The 22457-nt window shown below is 39.6% G+C and overlaps 1 protein-coding gene and 1 long non-coding RNA gene across 2 annotated transcripts; both read left to right on the top strand.

Moving 5' to 3' along the window:
• The first annotated feature begins 10883 nt into the window (after positions 1 to 10883).
• Positions 10884 to 21227, top strand: vtcn1 (V-set domain containing T cell activation inhibitor 1). Its single transcript, XM_034109594.1, has 5 exons — positions 10884 to 11072; positions 13286 to 13350; positions 19539 to 19898; positions 20665 to 20916; positions 21217 to 21227. The coding sequence occupies exons 1-5, from the start codon at positions 11041 to 11043 to the stop codon at positions 21225 to 21227; spliced, it is 720 nt and encodes a 239-aa protein (XP_033965485.1). The 5' UTR covers positions 10884 to 11040.
• Positions 15337 to 16374, top strand: LOC139435963 (uncharacterized). The gene is made up of 3 exons (XR_011645173.1): positions 15337 to 15422; positions 15680 to 15837; positions 16211 to 16374. It is a non-coding gene; the product is annotated as an uncharacterized lncRNA (long non-coding RNA).
• Positions 21228 to 22457: the final 1230 nt, after the last annotated feature.

Genomic DNA, 22457 nt, shown 5'->3' on the forward strand with positions numbered 1-22457 from the left:
CTCAGAGGTAGAATGGCTGCGTTTTAGGCAGCTAAGGAATAGCTTCACTTCAAATGTAAAAAGTGCAAAGTCGAAGTACTATTTGTCAGTTACCACAGAAAACCTAAATAATCCTAGGAAATGTTGGAAAGCAATAAAATCGATATCAACCGGTGAGATCCGTAATGAGCTCCGTGCCTTACCACAGCATCTGGCTCTATATCGGACAGGGCTACTATGCTAAATTGCTTTAATGAGCATTTTGTGTCCTGTGGTTCTCTATTTGATTCTGTCACTAACTCTGCTTCTGTAAACACCACAGTCTGTGACTCTGAACAACGTGGTCTGGAAAACCCTTTCAGTGTTACCCCTTTTACTGTTGATGTTGTTCATGAAGCCTTATCTAAGCTAGATCCTAGGAAACCGGCTGGCCCGGACAACTTAGAACCTTTCTTTTTAAAGATAGCTGCAGATTTTATTGCTCCACCTCTCACTTCTCTTTTTAACCTCTCCCTCAGCACTAACACAATTCCAAAAGTATGGAAGTCTGCTTATGTCTTGCCTTTACTGAAAGGAGGGGAGGCAACTATTTTAAATAACTATAGGCCAATCTCTAAATTGTCAGTTCTGGCTAAGGTTCTTGAACGCCTAGTGAGTGAACAAGTAAAGGAGTTTTTATGTACAAATGACATCCTGTCTAAACATCAGTCAGGCTTCAGAAAGAAACACAGCACCATCACTGCCACAATGAAAGTGGTGAATGATGTGGCGAGTATTTTAGATAATAAGCAGAGTTGTGCAGCTCTGTTTATTGACCTTTCCAAAGCGTTTGACACCGTTGATCATCGCATCTTAAAGCAGAGGCTACTCAGTATTGGCATATCCAGCAATGCAGTGGGGTGGTTTGTAAACTACCTCTCTGAAAGGTCCCAATGTGTTCATTTTGATGGGCTGTCTTCTGAGTGGTTAAACATTTCTAATAGTGTACCACAAGGTTCTGTTTTAGGACCACTTTTATTCTCCATATATATTAACAGCGTAGGTGATAATGTGGATGAAGCTACTTTACATTTTTATGCGGATGATACTGTGATGTATTGTGCAGGTCCCTCCATTAAAGAGGCTGTTGTTAAATTACAGGCTGTTTTAACACTATTCAGACTCAGCTCTCTGAATTAAAGCTTCTTTTAAATGTGGATAAAACCAAGGTAATGCTCTTTTCAAAAGCAAAACAGACACCAGAGCCTGTTTTAGATATTGTAACTACGCAAGGAACAAAACTTGAAGTTGTTGCCTGTTACAAATACCTTGGTATCTGGCTTGATGATTGTCTCTCTTTTAAACTTCATGTCAATAACCTGCTAAAAAAACTGAGGGTTAGACTAGGGTTCTTTTTCAGAAACCAGTCCTGTGTCTCGCTTGAGGCCAGGAAAAGGCTCTGTGACCTTTGATCTGTGCTGGACTATGGGGATCTGGTCTATATGAATGCACCTGCCAATTGCCTGGTCAAGTTAGATGCTGCGTATCACAGCGCACTGAGATTTGTGACAAACTGTAAAGCATTAACCCATCACTGTACCCTGTATGCAAGGGCTGGTTTGCTTTCACTAACTGTACGGAGGCTCAGTCACTGGTACATTTTTATATACAAAGCCATGTTAGGGAAACTTCCATCTTATATCTGCTCCCTGATCTCACAGAAAATTGTAAGTGGCTACTGCCTGAGATCGAATGCTGTGGTTTTATTAAATGTGCCAACTGCTAGGACTGTCTTAGGGAAGACAGCTTTTAGATGCGCAGCTCCTCTGTCTTGGAATGGTCTGCAAATTAAATGGAAACTGAACAATCTGGTGCCACTAAATGTTTTTAAAGCTCGGTTGGATGCTAGTCAATCGGAAGCTATTGGTACCTGTTTATGTGGATAATTATGTAAATGATGCTGTATGATGTCCTTTTGTTGTTCTGTTTATGCTTTTATGTTTCATGTGGAACTACTTGAACAGGTCTCCCTTGGAAAAGAGATCAATGATCTCAATGGGATTTTATCTGTATAAATAAAGGTTTGAAATTAAATGAAATGAGGAGCAGACCTGGTGGTCATAGGCAGCGCTGAAGAACAGCTACATACTACTAGTTTTCTAAAGAAATCTATGTATAGTGTATGTAGTTGGACAATTAGATTGTAATAAATACCCAAAAGCCCAACTGCTTCAATTTCAATAGATGGCTGGTGGACTTCCTAAACATCTTAAGTATGGAAGAAGCTGTTATATTTGGTTAAGCCAGAAAACAGGCTCTGGGATGGACTCAAACCATCTCGGCTGCCAACAATAAAAATAATAATATATAAATATAAATAAAGAGAAATGAGCTATGAAGAAACAGAAAAATAACGGTAATAATAATGAAAGAAGTGAAATTAAAAGGGAAATGGATGAATAGGTGAATTAATCATTAAAGGAAGAGATGTGTGTGTGTGTACATAATATATGCATATATACATATGTATTTATTTATTTAACTATTTATCTATTTATTTACCTATTAAACAATGAAGTATACCTATATTATGAAGCAAATCATGTATAACTACAACGCCATACATCAAATGTAACAGACACTGTAATCCCCCTACCCCCCACCCTTCATGTTATGTCCTGTCCTACTTCTGATGTGTGTGAGCCATGTCCTTGTCCGTGTGTTTTTGTCTTTTGAAATGTTTGATAAAATATAAATGTTAAAAAAAAGTTTGTAATAAATACATTTAATAAGTGCCAGACTATTATCTGGAAATTACATAAGTAAGACAATGATTTTGTTGTTAAGCAAAATGCCACTTAAAGCAAGTGTATACATTGTATGTAATCAATGAATTATATTATTTTGAAAAATATATATATAATATATATATATATAACAGATATAATGTGTTCATTTTCAGGTTCATATTTGTATTGTATTCCTCTCCTGTGACATGTCTCCACGCTCTAATGTTGAAAAAGCTCTTTATTTTTCTCATACTGCCTGTGCTGCAGCACATCTTTTCACCCTCTGTCTGAAACCAGAGCCCAGTCTGCTCTGATTGGTCAGCTGGCCGGCTCTGTCGTGATTGGTCAATCAATCAATCAATCAATCAATTAATCAATCAATCAATGTTTATTTATATAGCCCAATATCACAAATGTTACATTTGTCTCAGTGGTCTTCACAGTTTATATAGAATATCATTATGACAATACGACACCCTCTGTCCTTAGACCCTCTGTCCTTAGACCCTCACATCGTACAAGGAAAAACTTCCAAAGAAAACCCACAGTTTAAAGGGAAAAATGGGAGAAACCTCAGGGAGAGCAACAGAGGAGGGATCCCTCTCCCAGGACGGACAGTGTGTAAATTGAAAAGATAATACATTTGCAACATAGGTAGTCCAAATGTTTGGAAATGCATGTGTGTATAATAGGAAGATGAATCCACGAGGATATCCATCCAGGACCACAGCCACGGCTCAAGATCCAGCGCTCGCGATCCAGGACACAGGACCGCAGGATCATCCATGACTCCGGATCCCAGCGTATATAGACACCAAAAAGAAAGACATTTGGGGAAGCTGGGTTAATCGGAACATAAGAGTACACAGGTATAGACAGAGAGAAGGAAGAAGTAAGATGTCCCCCGACAAACTAAGCCTATATCAGCAAAACTAGGGGCTGAATCTAATCAGCCCTAACTATAAGCTTTATCAAAAAGGAAGGTCTTAAGCGCACTCTTAAAAACGGATAGGGTGTCTGCCGCCCGAACACAAACTGGAAGCTGATTCCACAAATGTGGAGCTTGATAAGAAAAGGCTCTGGCTCCCATTGTACTTTTAGAGACTCTTGGAACAACCAACAACCCTGCATTCTTGGAACGCAATGCCCTAGTAGGACAGTAGGGTATAATGAGTTCTTTAAGGTAAGATGGCGCCTGCCCATTAAGGGCTTTGTAGGTGAGAAGAAGAATTTTAAATTCTATCCTGTGTTCTATAGGGAGCCAGTGTAAGGCAGCCAGAACAGGAGTAATGTGGTCCCTTTTCCTAACTCTGGTTAGTACACGAGCCGCAGCATTTTGAATCAGCTGAAGCGACTTGACTGACTTCTTGGTACACCCTGATAATAAAGAGGTACAATAATCCAGCCTAGAAGTAACACATGCATGGACTAGTTTCTCTGCATCGTTTTGAGGCAAGATATGCCTGATTTTTGCAATATTACGTAGATGGAAGTAGGCGGTCCCTCAACCGCTTAGAGATGTCCCGCCCCTTAGCCTATCACGTTCAATGTGTTGGAGCGTTAGCCAATAGAAGCGCAAGTGTTACATGTCATGTTACAGAAGTAAGATGTTCTGCTGTTAATGACGAATTACAACAAAACTAAATAATAATAATAGTAAACGGTTTTTCTGACGCTGACAAATAATCTTAAGGAATCCAAAAAGTTTAATTCAAAACATTCAAAATCTTGATACAACATCAGAGAAACAGAAGACACTGTAGGGAGTAAAACTCTAACACAGAAACACCTGTCTGTGCTGCCCCAGAACGCCTCGTTGGAGATTTCTCTTTTTCCGTTTTTTCTTCCGGGGCCTATTGACGTCACTAAGTCTGGACCAATTGGCACACAGCTATAGAACAACAGCCACACCCTCTGCCAGGGCGGACTCCCGAGCTGCTCAGGAGTCTCCCGTGTAGCATGGCACGCAGACCCCATGCAGTAATCCAGCTCACACTGTCCGCTCCTCGAGCCCCACAGGGCGGAGCAGCGAGCCCCGCAACGTCCCGCCAACACGGTACCCTGACCCCACGCAGAATTCTCATCTGTTTGTCATTACTGGTGTCATTTTCTCAAAACATCGGACCTTTAAATCAAAATTATAATTATTTCGTTATAAATAATCAGAAAATTAAAATACTCAACTTAACTACCTGAAGTACCTCAAAATTGTACACTTAAGGGAATGTACTTAGTTGATTTCCTTTCCTGATATTGAAGCTACTTGATCAGCCAACTCCGTGCTTCCTGTCTATTGATTTCATCTTCTAGACCAAATTTAAAATGCGTTTTGAAGAAAGGCGTTTTCCTTACTGATGAATGTTCCTGGTTTGTCGTCTGTGGTCCTTCTTCTGAAACCGGTTGGTCCTCAGGTTGGTCCTCAGGTTGGTCCTCAGGTTGGTCCTCAGGTTGGTCCTCAAATGTAAAGTGCGATATTTTCCACCAGGCTTCTGAAGCTTCGTTGTTGATCTCATTGTCATTACTTGTTCTATTAGATTGCTTATCTCCAAGCTTAATTGCATCAAGGTGTGGTTTACAGATTGCTTTTGCTCTTTTTTTGCCATCTCGGTTAGCTCCTCCTGCAAATGGCTTCTTACTTCCTCTTCCAGGCGAATTTCATATACCATGTTGGAGGAACACCGTTGTGACGAAAAGGGAGCTGAGCCAGAAGGCAAAGCTCTCTGTCTACTGGGCCATTTTCGTTCCTACCCTCACCTATGGTCATGAAGGATGGGTCATGACCGAAAGAACGAGATCGCGGATACAAGCGGCCGAGATGGGTTTTCTCCGCAGGGTGGCTGGTGTCTCCCTTAAGGATAAGGTGAGAAGTTCGGTCATCAGGGAGGGACTCGGAGTTGAGCCGCTCCTCCTTCGCGTCGAAAGGAGCCAGTTGAGGTGGTTCGGGCACCTAGTTAGGATGCCACCTGGGCGCCTCCCTAGGGAGGTGTTCCAGGCACGTCCAGCTGGGAAGAGACCAAGGGGTAGACCTAGGACCAGGTGGAGGGATTACATCTCTTCGCTGGCCTGGGAGCGCCTTGGGACCCCCCAGTCAGAGCTGGTTGATGTCGCCAGGGAAAAGGAAGTTTGGGGCTCTCTGCTGGAACTGCTACCCCCGCGACCCGACCACGGATAAGCGGGAGAAGATGGATGGATGGATGTTGTAGAAAGGCCTGTTACACTGCTTGAAGAGGCCCCAGCAGCAGTTCTTCCTTCCACAACAGAAGGTCAAACATTCAACACCAATCCAAAAAGCAAGTACACCGGCGAATACAGAAGAGCCAATTCCCTGAAAAAAAAAAAAAAGTTAAACTTTGATAGCTGTAGGTTTCATTCAAGCTTCAATTTGGGTCAAACTTAGGTAAAACTTAAAGGTGGGGTAGGTAATTTTGGAGCAACCAGCTCGAGTGCGCTACAATTTGAAAATACACAGCCGGAAGAAACCTGCTACTTCCTTACAGAGCCCCTCCTCCAACACACACGAACGCGCACATGACCAATGAGGGCACGAGATAAGGTTGTGCCCCGATGGAAGGCTGACAGGCAGGTAGGCCATCCAGTTACTTTAGCCGGGCCGGCTCAGATGATTGGTCGTGCTTTTTACAGCGCCACGGCTTCCACAGATGACATTTTTTTATATATATTCATTGCTATCGGGATGTTAAGAGCATTCCATGGAATATAACAACACGTGTTTCTCGAGCCGGTTTCTGAAACTTACCTACCCCACCTTTAAGTGGCCTATTATGTGTTACAATTAAACATCCTTAGTGTTTCATTATGTATCAAAAGTTTAACATCAAACTAGTCTATTCATGTGGTTTGATCGGATATGATTGATAGTTACATTGTGACATTCGCAAATAAACATCACCTTATTTCAGTTTAGCTTTAAACTAGAGCACAGACAAAAAAACTAAGAATATAAATTATTTTGGAAGATAAAACTGTTTTCCTGTCATTATTCCTAGTAATAATAATTAACTTTGATAACTTCCTGAGTTTTTTTATTTGGACCAATGTGACATTTCATATTAATGTATCATATATTGCATCTGCAAATTTGAGTTTTTGCGAAATGTACCAATAGAAAACCATTGAAAACTTGAAAAATAATAGATAAAATAACAATAATATTCGTTAAATTGAACAATAATGTAAAATCCTTGGATGAATACATTTATTGAAAACAAATGTGGTCAAATAAAATGTTTCCACACTGTAGACTATCTGCATTAAAACATAATAACAGACAACATGTGTTTTATTTCAACATTTTTGAGTGCTGCCTGCTGTTACTTACCATAGATTGAGATTTATAATGGGCTTTAACGAGTTCATCCTCGTGGTCCAGCTTTTCTTTGCAAGGAAATCCAACCTGAGATCCATTGTGGTTCGTCATCAGGCAAAAGTACCAATCTCCATCAACCAGAACAGCAGCATCAATGCACCATTCAGAATGAAAAAGCTGAACAGCAGCCTAATACAAAATCTGCAGCACTTGTTGTGAATAAGTCTTTGCCGTCTTGAAAATATCTGCATTGGTTGGAGGGACTCAATCACCTTGACAACCCAGATGAGGAACACAGGAGGCGCCACCATGTACAGTACACCCTCAAAATGTATACTCGTAGTGTGGCTGCATGAGCATGCAAAATTCATGTCTCGTATGTACTGCAGGGTCAAAAAGACAACTATCGCCAGGAAAGTACTCACAGCTCTGGTTATCAGATCAGAGGAAGAGACATGCTGGCTGAAAGAGAATTGCTCAGCTGTGAGATCCAGTTATCTTCTATTTCTTAATATCAATAGATGTGTTCTAACAGGTGCTCTCTCTGGTTAAAAAGGTGTCAACCCGAATGTTCTGCATTACATGTTGCCTTTAAATACTTTTGGATGAGAAATGTTAACCACAAAGTGCCCGCCCTCAGCACTTTAAAGCCATATTCTTCTTTCACTTCTCAAATAATTAAGGAGTTTCCAAGATCCACAACATCCTCATTTGGTCTGCTAGTTATTTTCACTGTTCATTTTACAATTATGTTAAAACAAATATAATACATGGGTATTATATTTACATCACTAAAGGAGTAGTTTAACATTTTGTGAAAGTTCATGCACAGGGTTGTCAACTTTGTCATTTGACCTTCAAAAAGAAAGCATGTGGCAGAATTCTTGAAATATTGCTTTAAACATAAATGTCGCCATGTTCGTCGATTGGCATGTCAAAATAAAGATGTTAGCGAACGCACAATGATGAAACAACGGTAAAATGACAACACACATAATACAAAATCATCACATAGATGGGACACCTGGGTCAAAACGTGGAATTAGTGGTGATGACATAAAACATTCATTTTGAATTGGCTATCGACCGCTATGTGATGATTAGCCGCTTGCTAACAATCGTGCTTAGTGAAGTCGGGCATGCCTCACAACCGCACACACACACACACACACACACACACACACACACACACACACACACACACACACACACACACACACACACACACACACACACACACACACACACACACACACACACACACACTTCATGCCCCTGGCCCAAAGGAAGGTTTTAATGGGGGGGGGTCACCGAATTAGCATATATTTTAAGACCAATATTAGTGTGGGTAACCTTGTTTGACAGTTTTCCAATGATCAGAAAACTGTTGTGTTTAATTTTCCTAAATGCTGGCTGTGTCTTAAGGTTTAGGTTAAATAGATGTCAACATTGAAGTATCCTGTGTCCTGATTGGTTAATCATTATGGGTAATTGAACGATGATAGCACTCTCTCACAATAAATATCTGGAACATTTAGTTAAAATCAAAAAGGGTGAGGGTTCAGAAACTATACCAATCAGCTTCTGTGACTGCTCTCTTTGTTGGAAATGAGCTTCTTGTCTGAGAGTTTATTTTTAATTAATGCCACTTCTTGTTTCCCATCGCGTTATTGCATTGATGGCATATTTCACAACATCTGTCACATGCAGACTTGATGGTTGGCAAACATATTCAGTGGTCAATGGGGTATTCCATCCATGTGTTCAGTGCTTTCCAATGCTGGTTGTGTTTGTTTGTTTCTCTCCCTGCAGCATCAGCATATTTGCAATCGAACCAGGTTGATTTAAACACGAGAATTCATCCCTGTTTTAAATAGTTTATTTTGTAAAAAAGAATCAAAAACTCTTAAGTTGGTTTTGCTTAGAAATATGATATTATAGTGTGCCTTTCATTTTGTTCACCATGACATCTCTGTGTGAAGTAAGTATTCCAATCTCAAGGGATCCAACAAAAATAGATGCTTTATGGCGGTAACGTTTCCATAGAAAAGCTGTTAAACTTAGAATAATTACATGTGTTCATGAATAGTTTGAATGTCATACCTGCTGGTAGTGCTGCGTACCGGTACGCCGAACCGGTACGGGACTTGTAAAAAGTTTCGGTTCAAGTCCGGTTAAAACCGGAACGTCGGGAACCGGTACTTGGACTCGCAAAAAAACTAGCACTTACGTATATTCTGGTGTCTGTGGTTATTTAAACATTCCCTGATAAACGTTATTCAGCGTCAATAAATGAGTGCTAATCCCAGTGTGCTCAGTGTACAACATCACATGTCATTTCCCCTTCGATTCACGGTTTGAAGACGTAGCATTTCGCCACATGCTAATGCTAACCGGAAGTGAATAATTTTCAGAATAAAAGTATTAAGTTAATAGTGTGAACTTTCGGTGTTTTCAGAATAAAACTGATTTAAATTAAATAGTGTATTTAATTCAAAATTACGCCATATCAACATTGATTTTAATTTCTAACAGTATGTATGTACATCAGTATGTATGTACTGTATAATGTACACATGTAGAGTTGTAGAAAATACATGGTGTACAGACAGTACAGTACACTCACAGTGTAGCCTATACTGTATAGTAGGTGTGTAACAGTGTAATGCGTATAGTCTACTCTACACTCTACCTTTCAGCAAAGCTTTAGGGATTTAGGCTCAGTCAGCTCAGGGACTGTTTGGTTACTTTAGTTTGGTAAATGAAATAAATGTTTGAACTTTGTAGTAGTTCACTGTAGTTGCTGTCATAAGTCATTTGTAGACTAAGTGGCAAAAAGTGTTTTTTTTACATTTGTACTTTGTAGAGAAATGTAGACACAAGTTGGAAGGGAGCACAATAAACCTGACGAGTTTGAATTTGAGTTGATTATGAGTTAATTTTCAATTGATAATTAGCTCACAAGTTCACTTTAGTTACTCACACAACTTGACACAAGCCATGGGTTCAGGTCCGGACTTATAAGTCCGGACCTGAACCTGAACCTCTGGACTTGAGTCCGGACATGAACCTGAATGTGAGTCCAGGTACGCAGCACTACCTGCTGGTGGTCATCTATGACTCATTTTCACCATGACACACTGACATTTTCTCCACCTTGAGTAAATTATTGGAGGACACACAGGGTACTTATCATTCTTTAGCGATTGTGCATGCTGATTATCAATCAATCAATCAATCAATCAATCAATCAATCAATGTTTATTTATATAGCCCAATATCACAAATGTTACATTTGTCTCAGTGGTCTTCACAGTGTGTACAGAATATCAGTATGACAATACGACACCCTCTGTCCTTAGACCCTCTGTCCTTAGACCCACTGTCCTTAGACCCTCTGTCCTTAGACCCTCACATCGTACAAAGAAACACTTCAGAAGAAAACCCACAGTTTAAAGGGAACATGGGAGAAACCTCAGGGAGAGCAACAGAGGAGGGATCCCTCTCTCAGGATTGATTGCCATTTTGTCATTTTTATCTTGACAAAATGGCAGCCAGCAGCAGCCAATACTATATAAGAATGTAATCCACGTCATACAGTAAACTTTTCAAATGTTTACAACATATTCAACAAAACATCACTCTGGGAAACAAGCTACTGAATCGGTGGTGGCTTCGCTTGGTAATAAGTAGCATGCACCTTGGTTTTAATGAGATAAATGAGCTGCCGTGACGACAGCTCACGCCTTAAAGGTAATATTTACTCATGGTGTTTTCTTTAAAGTGCTGCGAGGAAGGCCAAACAGCAGACTGTCACTGTGGAAGTAGAACAACTCTGTTTGGCAGAAGTGTGTGTGGATTATTTTTCAGGAATGGACGATATTTAGGAGGAAGGTTATGACTTGACTTTTGACGTAACACCAGGATTTAATTTTGAGTTCTTCTCGAGACGTTTCTTCAGCAGACATGGCTTCCCTTGGGCAGATCATTTTCTACAGGTGTGGACTTAGGTTTTAAAGGTGCTCTTTCCCACTTCTGGAAAGTATCAAATCCTTTTCTTGTGGTAGAAATTATAGGGTTGCAAAATACTTCATGAAACAAAGAATCCTGAATTGGATCTCAAGCACAAAAACTGAATATAATCAGTCAATTGTACTTATAGTATCAAAAGAAAAAGTACTCATTATGCAGGATGTCTCCTCACAGTATTCTATGATAAAAGAATATTACATTATTTTTGTTTTTATCACTAGCCAATGCATTTAAGAGCATTTATTGTATGTCAATATTGAGCCACTTATAATAACTTGAATGTGTAGATAGAGTACTGCATCACGTCTATCATGTGTTATTGTACGTACAAGTGTATCACTATGGTTATTAAATAAATAGTAAAGTGCACTTTATTCCTCCTACAATGTAGTGGAGTAGAAGTATAGTGTAGCTTAAAGTGTATGGTATTTAAGAACAATACTAGAATAAAGGTACTTACATACCAGCACTTTTCTTTATTGATGTTGATTCAATACTGGAAACATTTAGTTAGTTACAGTGTCAAGTATATTTACTCAAAGTTTGTACTGGAGTGCTATGTACTTGTATTTTATTCATTATTTACCTCTCCTTCTAATCCATATTATTTCATTAAATAGGTTTGTTTGATATTAAATAGGTGGTTCTTAACATTTTCGGCTTTTTCAACCAACAGTTCCTTCTAGACTAAAAAATTATCTTTTCACAACCCCACAGATTTATTTTGTGACTCCGTACTAGCATACTTTAGAGTTAAAATAATTCCGCCAGTCACAGGGTAATATATATATGTATATATATGTAATTTATCAGCAGGATGAATACTTTTACCATTGACGCTTTGAATGCATTTTACTGATACACATATAAACTTCTGTTAAGCCCCGAGCCTGTTTTTCAGGTCTCAGGCTCGAAAATGACATTCCCAGAACAAATGACCATATCTTCCCTTCTAAAAGGGTTACATGAATAATCTTTTTTCTCAAAGCAAGGTTACACCTGTGAGTTGGATGTAGAAGTGTCAGAATCAATATAGATGTTTTTATTGTAAAGTAAATTCAGATTGAACACAGTAAAAAAATGTTTAATTATTGTGTCCGTCCAAAAAAAAAATACTTATAGTGAAAACCACCCTTGAATCATGGGATAGTAGACTAAAAGCATTAGGAATCCAAACTACAACATATAATAAGTACCCTGTATCAAGATTGATGCAAAACAAGTGACATTTGACCTTTTTAGACAGATTTAGCACAAAAAACCCACTTCTGGGGTCATTTGGGTGGATTTGACCTATCTCTGGCCCCCCTTGCTCGATTTTGCTGATTGACATCTCTTTCCATGGGCGTCGCAGCCATTATATGAGGGTGGGACAAGACAAGTCAAGTTAGAAAGAGACTCTTTCTAACCGTCAGAGCCAATGGAATCGAGGGGAACTCCCACATACTCCTTATTTGATAATGTGTGTGTGTGAGACTGACGCATAGCCAAAACCGGAAGCTGCGATAACTCTGGTGGCTACCATTAGCAGCTAACTTTTACTCTCCGATTTTTACATACAAATGGAATTATGGATTATAAATTAAAACAAATGATTCCACAGAAACATTATCAACCTATGGATTAACCGATTCAGCCGCGTTCTTTCTCGTTTTAATGCCATTGAACACGTCTTTTGATCAGATTGACAGCTACGTGAGACGATCTCCCGTAAAAGCTACGTAAAGGTACGTGTTGTGATGTCTGTGTTTGCTTCCCCTGTCGCGAGTTCGGATCACTCAGTGATGATATATATACCGAGATAATCTGTGGAACCTCAGCTGTAATCGGATATCTTGTAAGTGCAGCTACGATAAGTAATAAGAGTATCTTTTATCTTGAGTTCTGTGCCAAAGTGCGTTAGCATCTTTTGTTCAGGGGTCATTTAGATGCTTCTTATGAGACTTGTGTTTTGTTTTAGTAAAACAAAATTGTATCATCAGTTAGCTGAGATTCTTCCCGTTAATCTGGTATAACACATTAATAGGTTCTTAAATATTAAGATGCTCTAAGACACAGTGTCGTGAAAAAAGAAAAGCTTTGGGGCTTAACAGGTTATAATTATTGTTAAATTGATTTTAGCTCAAGGTTGCATTATGACCTCTTCTCACTCTTTCCTGTGTTTTTGTTTCTCTTGCAGTATGGTTATCCTCATCATTGTATTCATGGCTATCATCATCCTCATTTTAGCCCTGGCCTTGACAGGTAAGACTGTTCATTAGGAGATCCTCTTATCATTTATTAATGTATCCTCACACCTGATACATGGGTGTGTTCATGCTGTGTTTACAACTCTCTGTGTGTGCATTCAAGTGAAGCTGAATTTCAATCTAAAACCTTATTTGTCGAGACAGCCATGGGAACTTGGCTTGTTCCTTTTCACTTCCTTTTTTGTATTCAATGTAGACATGCATTTATAAAGTTTTGGCCACAAAATTGATTGGGTAACGTTTGGATTTCCAGTTGAAGGGTATTGTTACAACCCCTGCAAAGGATTAATAAATGTTACTGATTATCAGGTTATCAACACAGAAGCAAAAGCAGAATGAAGAAGACGTTTTAATATTTAAGTGTAGATATTTGCTAATAAGCAGTTGCACCACATGTTGTGATATATGTATGATTCTTAAGGCTCAGGTTTTATATAGAGCCTTTTCCACATTAAATTCACAACAAAACATATTTAAATCACTTCCTTTAACTATGGCTGATCTGCCTTTTTTAAAAGGGGCCCTATTGTACTTTTTGAGGTTGTTCATGATTTGTTCATAGGTTTTAAAATCCCTTGTGGAAGAGATTAAAAACCTGAGATTTCTACCCAAAATGGGACTTAATGGGGACCTATCATGCCAAATGCACTTTTTGATATATTTTATATAAATATGTGTCCCCGGTGTGTCAGGGAACTAACAAAGTGTCAGAAAATAAAACTCTCCTTTTCCTCCGTACCCAAATCTCTAAAAACGGGGCTACAATGGAGCTGATCCAGATTTGCAGCCAATATGATGTAATATCGGAAATGTGGACCCACGGCACTATCAGAAACGTTGCTATCAGAAACGATGCCCGACTGTAATATGGTCTTTGTTTACATTAGCAGGCATCGCTAACACTCAGAGCTAACCTGTACTGGAGAGAGGGGTTTTTTCTCAATGTCAAGGAAGGATGCTCTAGAGCCACTATTTCAAGGATGCTACGTCATCGTGTCCCGCCGAAGCACTGTTCCAATGTCCAGGCTCCTTGGAATTCTACCGAGCCCGGCGTCCTTCGTAGCGAAAGATTTCGAGGCTACACATGTGTATCCTCCGCTGTCTTAAAATCCCCACAATGCTTTGCGCACGGACCAATTTCCCAAAATCTGTGGCGGAAAATGTAAGGCGGGGCCTCTCATATGACACACACCTGCACACTTGCTCGCCTGTCCCATTCTTCGTTTTTCCGAATGCCAGGAAGGATTCTTGCCTAGCCTCTGAAGGACATGACTCGGAAGACATGTCCTACCAAGGAAGCGTCCTCGACATTGAGAAACACCCAGAATGTGTAAAAAAGCTGGAAATAAAAAAAGGAACTCACCTTGTGGTAAACCGGCAAGAGAAAAAGCATTTGAGCTCCTACTATTTCAGATATAATCCTTGATGTGTTTGGAACATGATATGGCATTTAATCACGGCATTATTTAGCTGAGTATCTCGTAGAATTCTGAGCTCCCCCTTGTTTGTTTGTTTCAAGTTAAGGACCCAGATCAGCAGTTCTCTAATGGCGCATTTCCACTGCAGCGGGTTGCCCCGTTTAAGCGTCCTGGACCGTCCTCAAGCGGCCAGGCCAGTTTTTGGTGGCATTTCCATATAGCCTAGTACCGGCTAGCGGGTACTTTTTCCCTCTTTTTCCGGCCCCATAAAATCGTGGTTCTATCAGGCCAGGGCCAGGGCTGTGACGTCAACACTCGACTGCTGATTGGTCAGAGAGAATCGTCACAAGATCGCGCGCGAGATCATCCCTCGCGTCACATATATATCAAGAAGCAAGCTTGCAGCATTTTGTAAACGGAGGAGCTACAAAAATGGCAACGTCGAAGAAAAGCACACCGTGGTCGACCGAGGAGGTGACGACGTTCCTACATCTCATTGGGGATGATAAAATCCAGCGGGAGCTCGACGGAACAACGCGAAATGTGAAAGTGTTCCAGGATTTCTCTGCACAGATGTCCGAGCGCGGATTTTCGAGGACTTTCCTGCGATGTAGGGAAAACGGAACGGCTTTACTGGAGTCCCTGCAAGGTACGCTCACTTCTAACAAAGAAGTCTATTTTATCCTTACATTAATGTTCGACAACCCGTGCTTTTATGGAGCCCCGAAGAGCTACATAGCTAGCTAAGGCAGATAGCCTAGGCAGATAGCCTTAGCTAGAGCTATTGTTTGCTAACACCATATGTGCCATTGTTTACGTTCAGTTTTTCTTTTCTATAGTTGTTGTTGCTATTTAGTATTGTGCTGCAGTAGTTTGTGGAATTAACAAGTCATTTTGCTGTTCTAGATGATTACATTGGGACTCGTGAGGAGGAACATTCCCGAACAACGGCAGTGTTCCGTCCACATCGTCATCGAATCCAGAACGGACCCCAGCCGAAGAATCGACACCGACTCAACCACCAACACCGAGTGCCATCACGACACCGCAGCGTGTGGTTCTAGGTAAGAAATAGAAATGGCAAAACGACTGGAATTGTGTTTTTGTTTTTTTAAACCGTGGATCATCCATCGTCAGTAATTAAAATAAGCTATACCACTGTGTGGAAATGCTCTGTTACAAGTAAAGTCTTAGCTAGTAAGCAGCTAGTACAGTTGTGTGTGACATCCTATCATATACATATATTTATATTCATTATCAACAGGCTGGACATAATGTAATTCACTTTCACAATCATTGTAAACATCTAGGGCCAGAACTTTCTTTAGTTCACCTTACTGTTGTTCTGTTTATACATGTTATTCTTATATCCTTGTGTGACCTGTACCTGTCCTGTGTGTTTTCCTTATTGCTAATTATTATCTTATTGTCACCCAGGCAAGAGGAAACGAGGAGGAGAGGATCGGGCCCAGCAGGAACGGCACCATGACTGGGCAGCCGACGTGGCCCGTCTCCTCCCTGATACTTCAAAAAACCTTAATAGTTATTGTACATATTATATATTTGTTATCTAGTTAATTTTTAAATGCAACATTTGTACTTCCTTGTTTATTTATTTTCTTTAAAATGTTCATTTTATATTTATAATTCCATGTATATTTATGCTGGCTGCAATACAGTTTTACATTTTTTATTTGTATTGTTTAATGGCATGCCTTTTTGATACAACATTTGTATTTTTATACTACCATCAATAAAGTACTTCTTTGACTTATCTTATCTCTTGTTGATAATCAATGGCACCCAACATAAAAAAATCATAAACATACATGAATTTATAAAGCAATAACAAACACCATCAGTTAGGAAAAAGCCCCTTACTTTTAAGAGATTTAAAGCAAGAAATTGAGTTTTCTAGCTTGAGGTCCTACTCTAAAACATTATTACATGTTTATTTTGTAATGGTATTAAGAATACATGATAAATACATAATACATGTAGAAATTGCTCAATTGTAATACCCTCGTTCTACTAGACTCAAACAACACATTCCTTATATATTTCAAAGACGAGAGAACAAAATAAACCTATATCCCATTCAAGCAAGCTTTTAACATGTCTAGAAGAAAGATTGAGGTTATATTTAATATTATTTTATGTTGTGGATACTTTAGTCTCCATCCATGTTTACAATTGTCCACACTATTTTACACTTGCATTTATGAATATAGTTTTGCTGTGTTTTACACTTTAGTATTTATGTTTATAGTTAGCTTTGATATTTGCTTAATTGATTAGAAAGATTTTCTTTTCATGATCTGATATTTCCTCAAATGTTATTATGGGGCAGTACTTACTGGTGCTTGAATTTCAAATATTCAATTCAAATAATATTTGTTTAAAACATTTGACAAACACATGTATATGAACAAAAAAGGATTTATTTATGTTCAATACAATGAATACAATACAATGCTTGCTGTGATCACTTTCATTCTTGCTGTGATAACAAGCCACACACCAAGAAACAAGTAAACGATCGCTTCCACATCCTCCATTGTTGGCCCAATCCCAAACCACTCCCTCGACCCTACCCCTCCGTGATGGAGTGAACTCCGTCTGTAGCCACACTCGCAACTCAACGAGGCTCCCTCCTGTCAGATGGAGGGAGTAAACACAGCAGCAAGCTTTGGGACGGCCTCCCCTCTCTCCGGCAGAAACAGCAAATGCCATAACTATATGTAACAACGGTTTCAAAGCAGCATCTCTTAGACAAAAAGTTTAAATGAATAACTCAAATAAAACTCCAAACATCTTTCATTGTGTTTCAAAGCTCTTTTAGGTTTAAACCTGATGTTTATAAGCTTCTTAGTTTTTGCAACGGTCTGTAAATATACACAACTTTATAATAAAATGCACACATGTACCTTTTCTAGACTAAACACAGGTATGATCCTAAGTTAAAAACATATGAGGTTATCATGAGGTTGTTAACATCGCAATTTATCAGTGGATGTTTGCTGGAACTACTTGTAAACAGCTTGTTTTCTGACGGACACACACAGCGTGACTCCGGTCAGGTAGAGACCGGTCTCAAGTCTGCACCGCTGCAGACTCGCTGTTTGAGTGCTTGATAGCCCACTCCCCCTCCACACTCGTTGCTTTGGAACAGCCCTCAATATGGCGGACCCTCCGCGTGAACGCGCAAACGGAGGGGTAGGGTGTAGGGGTAGGGTGTAGGGGGCGGTTTGGGAATGGGCCGTAGTGTGTGTTGTGAGTTGTGTCGCATTGAAGATGACGCCACTGCAGTTTTACCCAGCGTCGCTCCGACCAAAAAGCTGATCGCCCCGCCTACACTGCGTTGCTACCCCAGGGCTGAAGTCGAATAGTCCATTTAGCTTAGGAACCTTCCTAAAGGAGTGAAATGACCCGGAAGTCCCTCAGTGGCAGCCATGATAAGTGCCGTTCGAATTCTCTAGAATGATGAGAATGAAAGGAAAGTCGGTTTCAAACTTCCTTTATCACCTCCTTTAGCTTAGGAACCACTGGATCTCCCTTGACGAGAGGAGAGGAGAAAATGCTGCCCCACAATGCATTGCAGCCGCAGCATTTGCCGTCACTGAACAGTCGGCCGTTCACGGAAACAACCGATTATGAGAAATGATATCATGAAAGTTACGGTGCTTATTAAGCATTTTAAAACGTATGTGGTAAGTTGCCAAAGTGCTTTGTTTTGAACGTTCATCAGTATTATAATCAAAAAGAGAAATATGAACGTTAGTTTTTACTGAAATGATCAAATAAAGTCAACATTTCACAGTCTTCACTGAGCTGTGTGGGGTTTGTTCAACTTTTAAAAGATGTTTGAATGGTGATATACACAGTGATAGATGTTAAGGACTAACGTTTATAATAAATACATTTGTATTGATTTTAAGATCTTTTCATAGTTCATACAATCTTTGGGATCATTAGTATTAATGTGGACCGGAGGGAGAGGGAGACGAGCAGAAGTTTCACTTTCCTTTTTTATTTCAATTCCAACTTTGGTCATGAAGAATATGTTTCTCTGTTGTCCACGTTCATAAAGCAAAGCAGCAGCATCAGAGCACGGTGCAGAGTCTCTAGATGACTTTACAGTAGTCCCTCCTTCTTATTAAACATCCATGTTGTAGTCCGCTGTATAGAAAACTGTGGTTTCCATAGTTTCCCCACAGCAGCAGACGCACACAATGACGTCCGCTGGCGCATCATAAACACGTCGGATAATGAAAGTGCATTCGGATTCTCTAAAGTACCGCAGTCTCTTCTCCTAAGTCCTTTTGAATTCTCCTATCCACTATCCCTTAACCCCGTGACGTTTCACTCAGAGGTCAAGGAATAGACGATAGGGTTAGAACTTAGGAGCTGATTTTTAAACTATCCGACTGCAGCCCAGGTCCTAAACTGTAATGGAAATGCGCCACGGCCTCGGCCGGCCAGCGAGGCAGCCCGAGGCCTGAGCGAGGACGCTTAGGGACGCTTAAACGGGGCTACCCCGTTGCAGTGGAAATGCGCCATAACAGGGCTGGAATAGAGGGATATGTAGGATGTATTAAATGCATGATATGTTTGGTATTTTGAGCAAAACACATCATAGACATGTTTTTTATATATCTGTATATATCTGAGACCCATAATATATGCATAAAAATAGCAAAATTGGAGACCTTTAAATAAGCTAATAATCAGGATATTCTCTGTAATGTGTCTTTGCCTGGTTCAGTTGGGTCTTCGGAGGTTCTGAGCAAAGACAAGATGGCCATCGCCAAGCTCGGGGAAGATGCCCTCCTCAGTTGCTATCTGAACGCAGACAGTCAGAACGCCCCGCAGAAGGATGTTTCAGTGAGCTGGCAGAAGACGGGGGTGACGGGACTTGTGTACCAGTATGAGGACGGAGCTCCAAAACTCAGTGACCAGAACTCCCAGTTTAAAGGGCGGACTCAACTCTTCCCCGATGCTTTACTCTCGGGGAACGCCTCCCTGCTGCTGAGGAGGGTGAGAGGCAGTGACGCGGGGGAGTACTCCTGCAGCATCAGCTCCTCTGCGGGAGGGGGGAAGGTCGACATCAACCTGAGAACCGGAGGTAAGAGGACTCGTCTTTCTGGTTTCAATGAGTGTTTACTTTTCAAATAGATCTCTCTGACAACATTGGAAACACCTAACCTTAAGGTACGTTTTTTTAGCATTTATAAGCACCACTTTTGATAGTTTGTCCACTTTTCATAGTTTGTATCACACTTTAATAGACGGCAGCAGAAAATAAGTTTTGTTGTCCATGCTAGAAGCGGCCAAATCCTGCTCCATCTCCCTTTAATTAAGTTCCTTAAATACAGGTTGCAATGCCTTGTTTGCCTGCTGTTGTGATCAGTAAAGAATATCTTATCTTATCTTATTTCACCTTACCATATCTCATCTAATCTTATCATATATTTTCTTATTTTACCTTATCTTATTTTACCTATCTTGTCTTATTTGACCTTATCTTATCTTATCTTACCTTAATTTATCATATCTTATCTTAAGTGTTAATTGATGTACAGTATAACAACCACTTTTCTCATATTGTCCTTGCGTGTAACAGTTGTTGATTAATAACTGAACAGAACTTACGTTAGCATAAATTAAAGTGTGTTTTCTACTCTTTATAAAGTGTTTATCTACCAACCCACTGCCCTACTTACTAAATATGGCAGTGAAATATTATATTTGAGTTTTTTTTTACTATTCTCATTTTTAATTATACTTAATTTTCTTTCTTTTTTGGTAATTTAAAACCTTATTAACTGTAAACTATTAACACACTTTGGAAAATGTTCATTGCAGCATGGATTAATTTTGTTTTGTCTCAGCATTTTCAGCCCCCTCATTTAAATTCTCAAACGGCGTCCTGACTGCTGAGGCGAGCAGCTGGCTCCCTAAACCCAATGTGACGTGGTCTCACTATGACGGACGGGTCCTGAGTGGAATCACAAACTTCGAAGAAAACTCTGCAGGGATTTTCAGTTTAGTCAGCACGCTGCAGCCAGTCAACGTCAGCCAGACCTACACCTGCAGCATCCAGAACGACCTGGTGACCGCCGTCTCTACTGCCACTGCTTCAGGTAATCTGACATTATTACCTCGTGCCATGTTTTTACAGAAATGTCTGATTATGCTAGATATTTAGTGTCAGAAATCATTTTTGGGGCAAGGGAATAATCGCTCCCAAGACATTTGGCCCACAAATCAATAAAGGGAGTTAAAAAAAGAGTTTGATTGTGGATGTAAACGCCTCAAAAAATCGAACATTAGGGCAAAATGTTGCTAAAAGTTCCCATGTCCAAACAATTATATTTGTTCACTCTGCTAGGGACACTTAAAGCCGTAACACGCTGATTATACACATGTCTTCTGTGACAAAGAGGCTGTTTAAAACATTTTAGTGTGGAGTTTGAGAGCAATTACTAGGCTGGGAGTTTGTAACAATAGGACTTTAATGAGTTGCATTATGGGAAATGTAGGATTTGAAAGTCCTTTTCTGAACTTTCTTAGGGACTGAAGTCAGAATTGTTCAGCCCCTGCTTTAGTTTTGACCATTTTCTTATATCATTGTGTCTCTAGCGAGTCCTTTAACTTCATGGAAGAGAAACACTGATTAATTAAATCTAAGAAAAATGTGTGCACAAAAGTTATAATACATTCACTGATGTATGCTAATTTGTTGTAATAGTGAAGCAAAGGCAACATCTTAAGACAACATTACATGAAAATACAACAAATCATTATATATATTGATTATTAACTGAATCTCCTTTATTCATTTCCAGATTCTGATGTTTCAGGGTACACATACTTTATCTACAGCGCAGCATCAATGCCATTTGCTTCAACTTATCTGAGCATTATGACCACTGTCCTTTGCATGTATTCTATCACCTAAATACACACACACACACACACACACACACACACACACACACACACACACACACACACACACACACACACACACACACACACACACACACACTCCATCTTGGTGTGATTCTCCTTGTGTGTGAGTGTTGCATTCAGTGAGAGAACTCAACGAAAGTATTAATTCAAAATTGTGTGTGTTTAGACCTCTGAATCCATCCCCATAACAAGTAAATACAGATATTAGGAACAAATTCAAAACACATATAATCCATCATTTCTAAAGATGATGCCATTTGTTTTTGTTTTATTTATTGATGTGGGTGTTGTTACCGTGTAACAGAATGTAATTCTTGTGGTACATTTTCTCAAGCAACATTTTCTCAGATCTATGTAAATGTTTAAAGTGAAATTGTCATGTGTATTATTTGTCAGTAAACATTTCTATTCCCATTATCTTGAGTTGCTTTTTGACCATCTGTAAAATGGGATTAGATCATGTAGAGAAACTCCAGAAAAATAATATGAAGAATGTCATAAATTAGTGAAACAATGTATACAAGGTCAGTTTATATGACCTAGAACCATAGAAAGGTTTTTCTTCTATCAATTGAATAACCTATTGTTAGTTTTGCTAAAATCATTAATAAATTCAGCAACGAAAATATTTTGACATGGCTGATTTTCTTTCTAAATATAAGATGTCTAGGAGATTTTGCAGCCTTTTTTAAAATGTCTTAACAATTAA

This window comes from Pseudochaenichthys georgianus, chromosome 21 (genome assembly GCF_902827115.2).
Source record: "Pseudochaenichthys georgianus chromosome 21, fPseGeo1.2, whole genome shotgun sequence".
Lineage (NCBI taxonomy): Eukaryota > Metazoa > Chordata > Actinopteri > Perciformes > Channichthyidae > Pseudochaenichthys > Pseudochaenichthys georgianus.

Bases quoted from the DNA above. Each gene is read 5' to 3' on its own strand.
- vtcn1 (XM_034109594.1), top strand. From the start codon at position 11,041: ATGGCTTCCCTTGGGCAGATCATTTTCTACAG. The intron at 11,073-13,285 runs GTGTGGACTTAG...TTTCTCTTGCAG, and splicing joins GGGCAGATCATTTTCTACAG to TATGGTTATCCTCATCATTG. The intron at 19,899-20,664 runs GTAAGAGGACTC...GTTTTGTCTCAG, and splicing joins CATCAACCTGAGAACCGGAG to CATTTTCAGCCCCCTCATTT.